Raw genomic sequence first — 16,455 nt, 5'->3', positions numbered from 1 at the left:
GTGAAGTCAGACAGAAAAAGGCAAATACCACAAGATTTCACCTATATGTAGCATCTAAAAAAAACAAAAAAGCAAAAACAGACCCATTAAAACAGAGAACTGATGGTTGCCAGAGGGGAGGGTGTGGTGGGATGGGCAAAATGTGTGACGGGGAGAGGAGGTATAGGCTTCTGGTTATGGAATAAATAAGTCACGGGGATGAAAAGTCAGCCTAGGGAATATAGTCAACAGCACTGTAACAGCATTGTATGGTGACAGATGGGAGCCACTACACCTGCGGGGAGCACAGCATAACGCACAGGGTCGTCAAATCACTGCGCTGTACCGGAAAGTAACGTAACACTGTGTGTCAACTATACTTCAGTTAAAGAAAAAAGAAAAGAACCTGATTCTCAAAAGGTAGGCCAGGGCGTGAAGCCCATCTATAGGTAATCATGCTGTTAGGCCCTCAAAATGTGTCATCGTCTGGGAGTAAACAGGCACCAGATGGTCAGGAGACTGTTCCAAGGGGGGGAAAAGGTTCTAGCTTATCTTGTCTAACTAGAAGGGAACTGGGGGAGAAGCAGGGTTGCATGGCGGAACAGCAGAGCAAGAGCTGTCATCCTAGAAACCATTCTTACAAGGTATCAATCATATATTTCCTAATTTGGCCAACTTTACTTTTATAAGTATTTATCCAGACATTTCTCCAAAGAAGATATATAAATGGCAATAAGCACCTGGAACAATGCTCAAAATCACTAATCGTTATGGAAATAAAAGACACCACCTCACACCTATCAAAAAAATTTTATTAAAATAAAATTTTAAAAAAACAGAAAACAAACGTTGCTGAGGATGTGAAGAAATTGGAACCCTGTGCACTGTTGGTGGGAATGTAAACTGATGCAGCTGCTAGGAAAAAACAGCATTGTGGTTCTCCAAAAAATTTAAAAGCAGAATTATCACATGATACAGTAATTCCATTTCTGGGTATATACTCCTAAAAACCGAAAACAGGGACTCAAAAAGATTTACGTAACCATGTTCACAGCCGCATTATTTACAATAGCTAAAAGGCAGCAGGAACCAAAGTGCCCACTGACAGGTAAATGGATAAACAAAATGTGATATATACATATATAGATAATGGTAACATTATACAGCCTCAGAAAGGAAGGAAATTCAGACACATGCTATAACATGGATGAAGCTATTATGCTAAATGGAATAAGCAAGTCACAAAAGGACAAATACTGTAGGATTCCACTTGTATAAGGTACCTAGAACAAATTCAGAGACAGAAAACAGAAGGGCGGTTATCAGGAGCGGGGGGTAGACAGCTGGGGAAGTAGTTTTCAACGGATACAGTTTCAGTGTTTGGGGATGAAAAGAGTTCTGATACGGAATCCAGTGGTGGTTACGCAACAATGTGAATGTGCTACGCGAGGAATAAAGCACAAAACTTCTGAACCCCTCGGAAAGTCCTGAGTGTGGTGAGTACCTTTTCCATCTACATAAAGAGCCCCTCTGGAGCCCACCTGAGTTTATGCTATTGAGGTGACTTAGGGTGGGGCCAGAAGGACAAAGTGATAGGAGGGCTGGACCTTTCAGTCCTGTCCACTGACCTCTGGCAATGGGTGGAGGGAGGGGCACTACAGAGGAAAGTCTGTAAAAACTCTGGAACGTCCACGTGGCTGGACACATGTGAGTGCCTGGAGAGTGACACACCCCAGCTCCATGCGGACAGAAGTTTCTGTGCTTGGGACCCTTCCAGACCCCACCCTGTGTGACTATTCATCTCTATCTTTTATATTAGTCTTTATGATGAATTAGTAAATATAAGTAAGTGTTTTAGCTCAATTCGGTGAGCCACTCTTAGCAAATGAATCAGACTGGAGGAGGGGGACATGGGAACATCTAATTTATAGCCAGTAGGTCAGAAGCACAGGTAGTAACCTTGATTTGCAACTGGCATCTGAAGAACGGACAGTCTTGTGCGACGGAGCCCTTAACCTGTTGGGGCTGATGCGGTCTCCAGGCAGACTGTGAGACTGAGTTAACTGCTAGATGGTGTGGGAAAACACACATTCAAACTGTACTTTTTACCGTACCAAGAAAAAGTGACTTTTTAAACAAATTTCTATTTGATCATCATCTAACTTCTGGCCACTCCTGTTCAAAATATGTATCATGAGAATTGACCAATCTCAAAGTTATTCAAAAGATCTACTTCTCTAGTCATATGTACTGAAATGTAATCATTTGACTACTCAAACAAAAATATACTTCAAAAATTAACAGAAATAGATTTTTCTCAAATATCTGATACTTGTTCTAGTGCAAATATTAATTAGAATTTAGGGACGTGTTGGGGCGCCTGGGTGGCGCAGTCGTTAAGCGTCTGCCTTCGGCTCAGGGCGTGGTCCCGACATTCTGGGATCGAGCCCCACGTCAGGCTCTTCTGCTGGGAGCCTGCTTCTTCCTCTCCCACTCCCCCTGCTTGTGTTCCCTCTCTCGCTGGCTGTCTCTCTCTGTCAAATAAATAAATAAAATCTTTAAAAAAAAAAAAAAAAGAATTTAGGGATGTGGCTGGAAGTAGAAGCCATTGTGCCCAGTAAATGGAGAGCTACAGGTCATTACCAAATAGCCAGCCTGCTCTCTGCAACAACTGTCTCCTGTTAACGTTCATCTGAAACAAGGAGAAAGAATGATACAAGTTTCTAAGCCTTTGTTCAGTACCACTCTCAGCAACATTTATAAACCTCTCTAGTACCTCAACTCAGTTCACTGCAGGTTAGCAACACATGAGCCAGTGCCAAAATCAATGAAGATCCAAACCTAACCTTTTCCTTTTAAAGAGCATCCCCCCTTTTAAGACCTTCACACTTGCAATAGAAAGCTGTTTCAAGTGGGAGTGTGTATGTTTGTAAAGAGCAAAGAGCAAGATAAGACAGAATATACAATTTAAATGAAACTAAAATTCATCTCGAGGGTCTCTTCAAATTTCTGATCTGGAGTTTAATTATCTTTGGGAATGATGAAATTAACAAAGCCCCAGCTCACTGTGCAAACACCTTCACACTTGTTCATTAAGTATTTATTAAGTGCCTACTCCCTGACTAGCAGTGTTTTAGGTGCAAAGGATAGAGTACTGAAAAAAGCAGTGTTGTTGTCTTCAAGGAGCTTACATGCCAGTGCAAGGAGTCATGTGACAACCAAATATACAGTATACAGTACATCACATGTGAGTAAGAGTATGAAAAAAACCAAAGCAGCATAAGGGGGTACTTTCAATAAGATGGTCGGGGACTTCTCTAGTAAGGGGGACTCCGAGTGGAGAGTATTTGAGAATATGTGGAGGAGTAAGTCATGTGGGTCTGGGCTGGAAATGTACTAGGAAGTGAGGACAATCAAAGCAAAGGCCCTAAGCATGGAGCCTGAAGCCCACGTGGGTATGAGGACAGGAGGGTGGGCCCTGGGCCTCTGGAGACAGTTATTAGGGAGGATCTGGGGAAGAGAAGCAACATAAAGGCTCACTCTGCTTGCTGTATAGAATATAAACCGTAGGGACATTGGTGGAAGCAGGGAGACCAAGTAAGAGGCCTTTACAGGAATCCGCGTGAGAGATGCCGGCGGCATGGGCCAAGGTGCTGGTGGTAGGAGTCAGAGGTGGCCATAGCCTGAGAATACTCCGAAGCTAAGGAAGACATATGCTGACAAACTAGGTGCGGCGTAGCAGAGGAAGGGCCAAGGATGGCCATAAAGATTTTGCCTGAGCAACAGCTCGAACGAGATACATAATCAGAGAGTGAAGTAAAGATGGAAATTACTTGCAGCATGAAAAATCCCTTCAGAATACCCAAAAAGACAGAGAAGGGGAGAAGGCAGGTAGAAAGCTGCTGGCATAAGGAGAGCCAATAAAACAACAGCTGTCATTTCAAAATGGAGAGAGGGGAGGAGATGACGGAGTGTATGTAACAACTGTATGGTTTTCTACATAATATGGAACCCTTAAGGAGAAAAAGGAGCCCTACCTACCTCCGTTATTATAGTGAGGATTAAGTGGTATAAAAGCTCCCTTCCTTTTATTTTTCTTTTAAAGATTATTTATTTGAGAGAGAGTGTGAGGGAGAGAGTGTGTACATGAGTGTGGGGGAGGGGCAGAGGGGAGAGAGAGGGAGAAGCAGACTCCCTGCTGAGCAGAGAGCCTGACATGGGGCTCAATCTCAGGACCCCGGGATCATGCCCTGAGCCAAAGGCAGACGCTTAACCAACTGAGCCACCCAGGTGCCTCTCCCTTCTCTTTTATAAACTGTCAAACGCCTTCCAAATGTCAAAGTTATTAAAGAGGAGAAAGTAAATGGGACATGAGGGGAATGTCAAAACAACCTCCCATACATAAAAGGTGTGCACCCATATACCTAGCATTTAAATATACTGGAGCCAATGTTGTTAGTGTCATTTTGATGATACTTCAATAAGTATATATTATAGTGGTATATTATGCCTAGATTCCTTCTGTGTTTAAAAATAAACAAATGAGAAAAATATCACACTTTTGTGGGATGAGTCAAGATCCCAACAGCTGCAAAACAGCATTATTTTTAATGAAAACATATGTTCCAAATTGCAAACCATTGAGTTTCCACTCAAGTGTGTGAGTGAGAAAACACAAGTGCCAGGGAATTTACAAAAGAGAAAGACAGACAAAATGAGAGATAAGATATAAATTCCTTTCTCCTTAACTCACAGCTCCCTCCAAAAAAAAAAAAAAAAAAGAGTCTATTAACACAAGTAAAACAAGATGCTCTCCTTCCAATGAAGCTAAACCTTCTGAATCTTCAGCGTTAAATAAGATTAATGCTGCCTTCACACACAAGCAAATGGTAGATGAGCTTATCAAATTCAATGTGTTTCTTCAAAAAATCTTAAAAGCCGATTAATGAATCTATTCCTGAAAATAATAGATCTGTTCTTCAGTAATGCCGGATAAAATTGTTCCTGTGAAAATATACTCAGAACTAAAAATGTTAATACTATGAATCTATACTGAATTAATCACTGTAAGACATATTCATTATTTTGTGCCTTGTTCCACAAGAATCCTTTTCTTAATTCATGCCGATGTGTTCATTTTTTTTCATCCCTAATTAATCCTAGATGAAAAGTTTACCAAAGAAAAGCACATTTTAAAAAGAAAAGGTATGTACTGCTTATTGAATTTTAGAAACAAACAGAAAAGTAAAAACAATACCTCTTGTAAATGTGAGTCTTTCTTTTTGGCTGATAAATTCAAATGTTTATCAATTAGACTATAGTTCTTTTCTGTCTCTTTGTCAAACTTCTTTTTTTCTTCCTACAAGTCAGAAAACACAGACAACTATGATTAAACAGGGGGAAAATGCATATATACAGTTTATCTACTGAACAGCTCAAAATAAGATTAGTATCTAAAAATAAATAAAGTACCAACGAGTGTGATGAAGTTATCTGAAAAATCTATCTGTACCCAGGCCACAGCTTTTCTTAATCATCAAAACAGTGTTAGGACTGAAGAGTCACATATCTTTTCTCTTTTTCCTTTAATAGGCTTTTTTACAGAGCATGGTATTTTTCAATAATTATAGTGTTTAGAAGTAATGCCATGTCACTTGTCCCTCATTGAAAGAAATAATAAAAAGAAGAACACAGGTTTAAAACAGCAAACTTGTGCAGATTTTGGCAAAGAAATGGGATTCTTTTAAAACTGAGTAAATTTTGGTCTAGATTAAAAAAATAATCATCACCACAATTGGGGAAACAAAACAACTTGGGAAAGATTTTCCTTAATTGTCCAGTGTGACTTTAACAATAAGACCCTCTGATCAGAAACGTCACCTCCTTTCCCAAACCTTCCCAGTGATTTCTATAACACCATTCAGAATATGTATCAATAGGTCAACAGGGCCTAAAGGAACACCGACATCCTCACACTGAGACTCTTTGCTGAGCGTTACAAACATTTCTCCGGTATTGCCTAGAACTAGCATTCACTTTTCTTTTGCTATAGAAGCTTCTTGAGAAAACAAGTATACTAATTGTTAAATACAGAGAAGACAGACTATCTCCCCTAACACTGCCTGCCAGTTTAACTGGGTTTTTAATAAACATTTCTGAGCACCAATGAGAGCACACTGTGTCCTCATCCCGTCAAAATGTTTCCGTTAACTTCAAATTCTCCCTAACTCTCCAAGGGCTCCGGGAAAGGAACATTTTCTTCCCTATTTTCCAACTTCTATTTTCTAAAGCAAAAATAATCTTTTCTGATACGATCTTTTTCCGTGTAGGCAAAGAATTCAACTGAACAAAAGCATGAAAAGTCTACTTCTTCACATTTATCATTACTTTTTCACAACAAGGGACTACAAACTGCTGTGTGGGGACCTAGGACAGAGCCCCTGTGGCTCATCTAAAGACCCCGAACTCCTCCCACACTGAGGGAGGACAGTCAGGCTCCGGAACAGACACTTCTTCCCATTTTCTATTCCAACTTTAATTACAACCTAGCTGCACAACTTAGGGGGGGAAAAATGTAACAACACAGAACCTAACTTCTCTTACTAAAAAGATCAGGGATTTTTTTTTTTTTTTAAATAGCTCATTCTTTGATCCAATCCTAAAGTGCTATGATCTCGTGGTTCACCTACGTGTGACAAAAGTCACACTTTTTTTGAAACAGAAGCACTTTTTCTTTATGCTCTTAATTTACAACTATTAAAAAAAAAGTTTAAGGCATTAATAGATGGTCACTATCTTTTCCGCTTTTTATTACTACACTCTTCATCAGCTATTCTGGTGACTAACAAATAAATAACGTAAAACAAACAGATGGCCACCGTTTCAAAATCTCCACTATTTTAAAAAGTTGATATGGTGGAATGCACACTGGGTTAGGTGTGAGAAGACAGGTCCTGGGCCGGGCCGCTTTCTACCGTGACTGCAGCAGCATAACAACCCTCTCGGGGCAACCACTTCTCAGGTTGAAACAAAACAGGAAGAGAAGTCCTGCCAGTGCTTCACCACGAGAGGACTGCAAAGCGGGATCGGCTAGTAAAAAACATTCGCTGTCCTTGCAGATTCATCTTGACCAGGAATACCGAAAATATTTTTACTCATTTCATTTCATGTGAATCACAGAATGGGACAAAGGAAGCGGTGATGCTAAAATCAGCAGTCAAAACACCCAGCACACTCAGCAGTTGTGGGGTTTGTAAGTTAACACGTGGGTAAAGTTGAGAATGAAAGAAAGCGGGGGTACCGAAGGCTTTGTGAAGAAGGAATTCAGCCAAGAAACAACATTCCGCCCACCAACAGAGTGGAAACGCATTCGTTCACACATGGTATGGCATTATACAAATGCGGTTTTGTTGTTAAACCTGAGGACTTCAATAATTATTTCTTCTTGCATTTGTTCTCAATGCCGTTATAGAATGGTATTGTTTCTTGGTGCTCACATGGCCTTTGTGCTGAAATCATGTGAATTTTAAAAGGGACTATGTTCAAGTAGCATCTGATAAAGAATAGCGTTTTTTCTTCAACACTGCTATACCGGGTAGACATACGTATACGTGTGTTGAGTGAGATATACATATAGAGAGAGACAGAGGGAGACAGAGAGAGAGAGTACCTTATGACAAAAGGTTATATGACAGATCAAATTAAATACAATGAAAATTTCTTTTATAAAACAGCAGTACAAATTCAAGGAAGTCTGAGCCAGGTACAATGAGTGAAGCAAGACAGAACTCACTAAGGAGGGGTGGGGCAATGGAAAACCAGATCAGTCCATATCTATTCTAGAGGGGAAGGCGGCCATATCATGGCTCCAGCAGATTTTTACCATGTGGGAATATAGGCTAGTATATAAACCATGTCCTCTGACTTTTCTGGAACAGCTGAAAAATCCAAAGATTTTTAAATGGTGGCAATAGTTGCTTGGTTTTTTTGTTTTGGGTTTTTTTTCCACATTTCCACATGAGTAAGCCAAGCAAAATTATGTTTACAGATTAAATATGACTCACTGAAAGTCAGTTTATAATCTGTTACAAAACCACCCATGCCCCTCCCCCTCAAAAAAGTAAAGAACAGCTATTGTTTAACCAAATAAGCACACCAAATAAGATGTCTGCTGTATTAATGGTAAAAGAAATTCAGAAACCTAAGAAAAAAAATTTAAGGAATCAGGTCTTTTGAATATGTTAGAAGTAAACATATATATATATAATATATATATATATATTATATATGTATTACATATACTTATATATATATTTTAAGATTTTATCATAAATATTGGGTAAAAAATATTCAGTTAATGGCGTTGATATAATTAGTTAAGAACTTGGAAACGGAGAACCACATCTCATATCAAAATTAATTCCAGATGGATTGAAAGAGTCACAAGTAAAAAATGAAGCCATAAAAAAGAACAGTTTCATCAGATCTCAGAACAGAGGCATACTTTTTGAGCAAAAAAGAAACGGGAGAAGCCATAAGAACTTCTAGATATTTAAAAAAAAAAAAAAAAAAAAAAAACACCCCACAATAAACAAGCTGAAAGGCCAGCAACAAAGCAGGGAGAAGAGGCAATTAATATATAAGAAAGAAGCAAATATTCTTAATGCATAAAACATTCTTAAGATTTAAGCAATTTTTTGTTAAAATCACATATTAATATTTCCATTGAAAAATGAATAAGGAACATATAAAGAACTCACAAAAGCTTGTGAATTGTCCACACTTCTTTAGGGTACTAGAATTTTTTTGTTTTGTTTTAGATGAAGGGGGGGCAGTTTTTAAAATTCCCGGATGATCTTTTTAAAACGTTTTGGTTATTTTACAAATTTCCTAGGATGAGAAAATGAAAAGGCTTATTTTACAACTATAAACATTAAATAACAGGCATGACTAGTCTGGAGAACTAGATACTTTCTTAGAGATTCCAACTCTTCCTCCCTTAAATAAGCGGATGGGAGGAATACCATACATTCAAGAAACGAGATTCATCCACAGGTAATATACTCAGCAGGATACCTTCCCAAATGCAACCCTGCTATTCAAGCCAACCAGAGTTTTACCAGCCCTATTCTCCTCCTCTGGTCTACCGACCTCCTACACATCCTAGTGAAATGCCACCTCTTCCAGGAAGCACCCCACCACCACCACTCAGGAGTGTAAAAACAGCACCCTCCCTTAACTCCTGCACTAAGTGTCACCTATCCCACATGACACTTCATTTGCCTGATCCAACTCCACTGTCCCCCTTTCTGTAAAGTCCCGTCAGCCTATCCAAAGAAATGAGAATTCAGCTTTTCTCCCCACAGAATCTAGCAACTGACTCCACACCCAGGAGACATCCATCAGAGGACAAGAGAAGGAGGAAGCCTGGCTGCAGAGGTACCAACAACGACAAAGTTGAAGGGCACCCTGGGGTCCCGTGCAGTCGCTCCAGAGTCCCCTACCCATCGCCTTAGCACTACTTGGCCAGAAGGGTCCCAAGCCACAGCACCGTGGCATGTTATCTCTGAAGCTCGCATGCAGAGAGTGGACAAAAACCTGACCGATTCTTGTCTGGCAAGAGGATGCAGCACAAGCCGTAAATGGGATAATAAAATAAATTGCAACTATGTATACCAGGCCCTACTCTAGACACCGGAAATAGACGATCACGTTCATGTCAACCTCACAAAAACCTTCTGAGGCAGGGGTCATTCGTCTCATTTTAAAGATCAGGAAATTGACAGCTAGAGGTTGTAAGTAACTTGCCCTGAATCACACAGCTAGCTAAAAGGGGGCAGAAATGGGATTCAAACAAGAAGGAATCAGGTCTTCCTGAGAGACTTGCCTGGTACTCCAAAGGTCATAGGGCACGTTCCAGAGCACCTATGCCTTCCCCAATTATAGCACTTTTTGGTGTGTTTTTATTGCTTTTTTATTTGACATCTCCCCTCCAGAGTTGTTGATTTCTTGAAGGTTTTAATTCACAGTTGTACCCCAGGGCCTCTTGTCCTATGACAGGCACTGGGAAGTGTTTTATAACTAAAATGAAAGAAATGTAATGAAATATAAATCAACATTTTTTCTGCTTTATCATACATAATTTGAGAAATTACTTAGATTTGCTTTTTACCCATATTTTGCAGTCTTTACAGAATCTTGGGAAATCAACTTTTATCAAATATTTAGTCATTAGATAAAGTTTTAGAATTATATAAAAGACATTCGGTGTGAGGATCAGTGAATGGCTGAGGAAATTAGAATATATGAAATGAACATCCTTTTCAACCCTTCGGGTTAAATTTTTTATTCCATGGAATAAAATGGTAATTGACTCTTTCCAAACAAGCATTTGAATAGGCTCTATTATCAATATAGTTTAATTGCATCTCTTGGATATTTGCATGCTGCCCCTTGCTTGAAGCCACATTCTCATTACTGGATTGTTCAAATATCTAAAAGAGCAATTTTAAATTCTCCCACTGTAAGTCTAAGCAAGCTGGGATATTTCTTGGAGATTTTACACAACCAACTAGGCTCCTATGTTGTCCAGTACCTGTACTAGTCTCCTGGGGCTACTTTGACATTTAATGGGCAGTGGCTATGGATAAAGGGTTATGCAGATGCTGGGAAGAAGTGACAAGCCCTAGGGAAGGGGAAAGAGCTGCAGAGGAAGTAGAAGCTGAGCCAGGCCCTGAAGGGAATGCTGACTAGTCACCTCATGTGACACAGCACAGAAGGACCGGTGTCCTGCAACGGGAAATGGAATTCTTCCAACAAACAGGAGAAGCTGGTAAGCATGGAAGAAAATCAGCAGAACCTCTAAGAACAGAGGAATAAGCCCAAACCAAACAGATAGGACAGAAGGAGAACAAATCCAAAGAGAAGCAAACTGTAGAAAAGAATACCTTGGGGCTTTTAAAAAATCCAACTTGCAAAAACCACCCAGCAGTTTGGATCACATGAAAACCACAATTTAAACACATCACTGGGATTCTAGAAACTGGAGAAAACAAGACTAAAAGAAACGAAAAGAGCTCTAGTTGAAAAGGCAGACAGCAGGACACACCAGGTGGGGAAGAAGAGAAAGAGAAGATGAACATTCTGACAAGGATATTTTAAGCATTCTGCTCTGGTCAACTTTTAAAGGCTTTTTTAGTTTTATTCCCCCACATAAAAACAGCTTTATTCTGTTTAAAAAAAAAAAAAAAAAAAAAAAAAACCTTTAACCTAGAAAAAAAAAAATTTTTTTTTTTTTTAAAAAAAAAAAAAAAAAAAAAAAGACCTTTAACCTAAGAGAATAAAGTTATTTTTTAAGTATCCCAATTAACCAGTGAAACAATAATACATTTGTCAAAACACGATTAAATATTTAGGAAACAGAGATGTAGAAAATCAAGTAACCAGATCAAACCCTCCCCAGGTTCTTCTAGAATCATCAGAATAGGTTATTTACCAGATACCTTATATATTGAGACAGAGTAGGAGGCTAGCAGAAAATAAGGAAAGCACTGCCTTTTCTCTGACACACTGAACAATCTAATGAAAGAGACAGGTGTTTATGTCGCACTATATCACCTAGAAAATCACCTTTCTCTACTCTTCATTATAACATACAAAACTGTCAGCAAAAAAAAGGCTTCTCCCTGTGACCCACAAGGACCGGCCTCCTTGAAACCTATCAATGATATGACAGCCAATACACATTCTGTAGAGAACAAGAACATGGGATAAATCCTTCGTAAACTTAAAGCCAGGAGAACAATGAAGGAATTAAAAAAAAATTGAGACTTCAGGATGGAATTTGGCCACTAAACTCAAGGCATAGACTAAAACTACCAAAATCACTTCTTCTTTTAATATGGCATCTATCCTGCAAGGTGCTTATAGGATATACTCTGAGCAAGTACAACATCAGAAATGGGGAAAGTTTCAGAGGGAGGAGTTGTCCATAGGAAATTCAAGGTCAGAAATTTATAAAATTCCAGTAGGGAGCTGCCTGGATGGCTCAGCTGGTAGAGCATGGTCTCGGAGGGTCATGAGTTCAAGCCCCACGTTGGGCATGGAGCCTACTTAAAAAACAAACAAACAGTAGGGTGGATGGCAAATACAAAGAAAATATATTAATTAAGGCATACTCATTTTCCATTTCCATAATATATCCTCATTCACCACCACCCTCTACCAATTAAAATAAGAAAAATAAGAAATGGACACTGTTTGCACTCCATACCTGCCAATGAGGGTAAAAAAAAGAAAGAACCAAGATGTTCAAGCTTTGAAACAGATTCATAAACTACAGAGTAGAGCAGTCAGATTCCCAGATCTCTCATTTTACAGATATGGAACTAAAACCATTTACTTGCCCAAGGTCACAGGTGCGCAAGCAGACCTCCAGTGAATTGCTGCAAAGCCAGAAGACACAGTCAGCCTCATGCAGCTCAGCAAACAATTCCAGAAAGAGGACCTGGAGGGTACCCCCTCGAACCTCTCTCAAAACATAGCCCTTCATTAAAAATGGGAAAATACTATGCCAAAAGGAAATGTCTAATATTTTAACAAGTCACTTGAAGGAGAACTCATTCTATAAATAGCAACTAAAAGGCTGGCACTCTTTGGGCCCAACTGTATAGCTATAGCCCTTGAAGCCAAAATGTTTATTTGTACAGAAGGATTTTAATATTTTGTTTAGGAAGATAAGGGGGGAAAAGCATCACATCCCCAAGCCATGGAGGAGAGGAAAATACAAATATGAAAACTCTCTTCTCTACCTAAAGTTGGTGGTGTTCTCTTCTGGGCCAAGCCAAAAACAGTCAACACACAAATGTTACTTTTTGTCCCTCAAGTGAATACATAAGATTCAGGAAAGGTTGGTGGAAATTATTTCTCTCGGATAATTTCAAAGCTCCGTTCACAACCTTTAGAAGTTTTTAAATATATCCCAGGCTCCCTGGGGTCAAGTCACCATATTATTCCCAGGAATCCTGGCGAACTCCCAGAGCCTTGAGTGCATCTCTGAACCCCCGACACCTCACAACACTGGCAAACAGAAAGCTCAATAAATTTGTGTTCAATTGAAGGAAATCACGTCCCGACAACCCAATATTCTCTTCCGAGCTTCAACGGCATCATGGTGTAGCAGCGTTCCTAATGGTTCCTCATCTTAACCGCTCACAGACTGCTACACGCCTCCCTGAAACGGAGGCAAACGCGGACGTAACTGCGCTCCCTACAGAGCTAGGACGCTTCTGCGCCGCGTCAACGTGCGGTTTGGTTAAGCATGTTTTCAAAACTCGATATGGGAAGGTGTCGCCAGAGATGACTAGAGGTTTTACGATCGTGCCCAGGTGTTTTTGTTTTGTTTACAATTTCATATCGCCCAAAGGGGAAAAAGCGCACTGAGAACATGAAACAACAGATGGTTTACTCCAGCATCTCCTTGAAAGCTGCCAAATGCAGATAAAGCGCACGCGGACGCAGCAGCGGCACCGCCATCTTGCGTTTACAAGTGCACTCCAATGAGACACAAACCTTCACGGCTCCAAGTTGTTCTTTTCTGAATTTTTCCAAGGGCTTAATCAGGGTTTCAGTTACACTTAATGCCTAGAGAACAAGAATGATAACAAAAGAACACAGCGTTAGGTTCCCCAAAAGGAAAAAAAAAAAAAAGTATTTCATTTCCCTCTTCCACCCCACCCAGAAATAAAATGAACAACATATTTTAACTACCTTATCTCGCCCTGCCAATGCAACCATTAAATCACTTCTAAATTTATTAACACGCTAGATCTCCATAAATATTTTCAGGGAAGAGGAGGTGGGGCAAAGTGCCAAGGAAATGTGCAACACAGCCCCAACACAGCTCTTTCTTCAGGGACATAGCAAGAGGGTTGTCTTTAAACAACAAAGGGGTCTATCACATTCATTAACAGAACACTTCTGTTTGAGATTTTTTTTCCCTCCCCCCCTCAGAAATTTACAAGTCAATTACATTCCTTTATTAGTTATCAGACTACATTATGTAAAGGGCTAGTTTGTGGCTACAAGTTTAAACACACTCAGTCTTACTGAAAATTCCTCCTGAGGATTTAAGGTGTATCAGCAAAGCAGAGTCACTGGAGCTCACAACAAAGTAAATATTGGGCGTGCTGGCAAACAGTTACAGAAGGGGAAGGTCAACCTGATAGGAGCCACACACACACTCCAACCACAACCGCACTCATTCTTATATTGACTGGTTTTCATTGTAAGAGAGAATATACAACAAACAATTCTGAAAATACAAACAAAAGGGAACAATTACCCAAGGAAAATGCATTTGACAATATGCAAGTGGGTAGTGGTTTTCTCACCACGTATTTCCAGGAGATCACAAATATCCAAGATAGAGAAGGAAAACTTAAAATACTTTACAACAATGTGCCATTCCTTTTTTTACTTAAAAAAAAAAAAAAAAAGCCCCTAGAAATCCAAGCTTTAAATTACAGAAAGAATAAGTGACTTAGAAAAGGAAAGGATTCTGGGGTGCCTGGGTGGCTCAAGTTAAGCATCTGCCTTTGGCTCAGGTCATGATCTCAGGGTCCTAAGACTGAGCCTCACATTGGGCTCCCTGCTCAGTGGGAAATCTGCTTCTCTCTCTCCCTCTGCCCCTCATTCCCCACGTGCTCTCTTGTTCTCTCTCAAATAAATCAATCTTCAAAAATTTTTTCTAAAAAGAAAGGGGGGGGGAGAGGAAAGGAAAGGATTCTGAATATAACTAAAGGCTCCTTTGCAATGTTCCATTAAGTAAGGATTTCTCCCAAAGAGACCATTCATACTGTGAGATAAGGAATCCTCAAAAAAGTGACTATGCCACCTTGAGATGCTCAGAAGTTGAACTCTCTTCCTTGGGCCAGAAACTAGGTTCTACTCACTCCCACCCTGACAATTTCTCACTTAGGTTTCAAGGAGCTGGGGCAACAGGGAACTAAAAGAATTAAAAGCAACAACTAGCCAAGGGAAAGGGATCCTTTTCAAAACACGTTAATTTTATACTCTACATGGTTGACCATGTGACCTACAACAATGGCAAACCAGAAAATCCTTTGTGCTAAAGAATACAGCAGGGACAAAGCACACGCCAGGAATCCCAACCACTCAGAGCGATATGGAACACCTCGAGCAGATAGGAGAGGGTCTGCCATATATTTTTAAAGTGACCCAACTCACAGACAACATCTCAAAATAATTTAAGGCACACTTCTATGAGCGCCAGTGTTGCTTCCTAGCTTCCACATCGTGTTCCTGCATAAACCTACATATAAACACACACACACACACACACACACACATATATATATATATATACACACATCCTCCATGGTGGCTGGCCCACTCCAGAAAGAACTCTGCCCCGCATCACATGCTGGGAACACAGGGGCTGGGAACTGCTCAAGTTCATAGAAGATAAGAGCATTCAAAATCATGTAAGTATGAGCCCAAAAATACCAGACGGGGACGTCCCCATTCCAAGCAGCCATCGCAATAAACCTGTATTTCATGAAACAAGTACTTGCTGAGCATTCAGCCCCAGGTGCTGGAGACACGACGACAAACAAAATTCGCACAGTCCCTGCCCTCCAAGAACTTACTGTCTAGCACGGGAGACACAAGAAGCACACATGAACACATAAGTAGATGTGTAACTGCAAATTCTAGTAACCCCTTCATATGGAGAAAAGTAGGGCTAAGGTGAGGAATTTATTAAAGGATTTGTAAGGAAAAAACAACTCAGGAGAGCTCTATCAAAGAAAAGACAATCAAGCTCAGATCTGAAAAATGAGAAGGAATTATGGATGCAGAGAGTAAGGGAAATGGTTTCCAGCCTGAAGCCATCAGAGGCAAAAAGGCTTAAGGTGAGGAATTTGTGTATTACAGTAAATAGCAAAAGGCCAGTGTGGCTGGGGGCATAAAGAACAAAGAAGTGGATGGAAAGAGAAAAGCGAAGGCAAGGGACCAGAACATTCAGGGTCCTATGGGCCCAGGGAAAGAGTTCTTTTATTCGGGGCATGATGAAAGCCACTGGAAGGTGTTAAGCAGGGCACTAATACAATGATTATTTAGATCTTTTAAAGATTACTCTGGCTTCTCTGAGAAAAAGAGATTAGAGGTGAGGAAAACTGGAAGGAGAAAGACTTGCTAGGAGGCAGCTAGAATGGAACATGCAAGAAAGGATGGGGGTTGAAATAAGGTCGTGACCATAAAAATTGAGAGGAGACCGTTTTCAGAGATATTTGCAGGTAGAATCAAAGTAGCTGGTGATAGACAGAATGTGGAAAAGGGAGGCATTTCCAGGATCACCCCCAGATTTCTGCAATGAGCAACTGTATAAGCAAGAATACTATTTACTGAAACAGGAAAATTTTGAGGAAAAGCAGCTGGAAGCAAGCACTAAGGGAT

The 16,455-nt window shown here is 40.1% G+C and overlaps 1 protein-coding gene across 2 annotated transcripts in view; it reads right to left on the bottom strand.

The window, feature by feature from the left end:
- The window catches only part of ARHGAP10 (Rho GTPase activating protein 10), a 308,238-nt gene that overhangs the window by 197,715 nt on the left and 94,068 nt on the right, over positions 1-16,455 (bottom strand). For both annotated transcript variants that reach the window (XM_008685462.2, XM_008685463.2), the window contains exons 4-5: positions 13,549-13,620; positions 5,237-5,338 (exon numbers count right to left, since the gene is read on the bottom strand). In XM_008685462.2, the coding sequence (XP_008683684.1) occupies positions 5,237-5,338; positions 13,549-13,620 (174 nt within the window). The remainder of the gene's footprint in view (positions 1-5,236; positions 5,339-13,548; positions 13,621-16,455) is intronic.

This window comes from Ursus maritimus, unplaced genomic scaffold, assembly GCF_017311325.1.
Source record: "Ursus maritimus isolate PB19 unplaced genomic scaffold, ASM1731132v1 scaffold_11, whole genome shotgun sequence".
Lineage (NCBI taxonomy): Eukaryota > Metazoa > Chordata > Mammalia > Carnivora > Ursidae > Ursus > Ursus maritimus.
The sequence above is the reverse complement of the archived record's forward strand: the minus strand, read 5'-3'. Positions and strand labels throughout refer to the sequence as shown.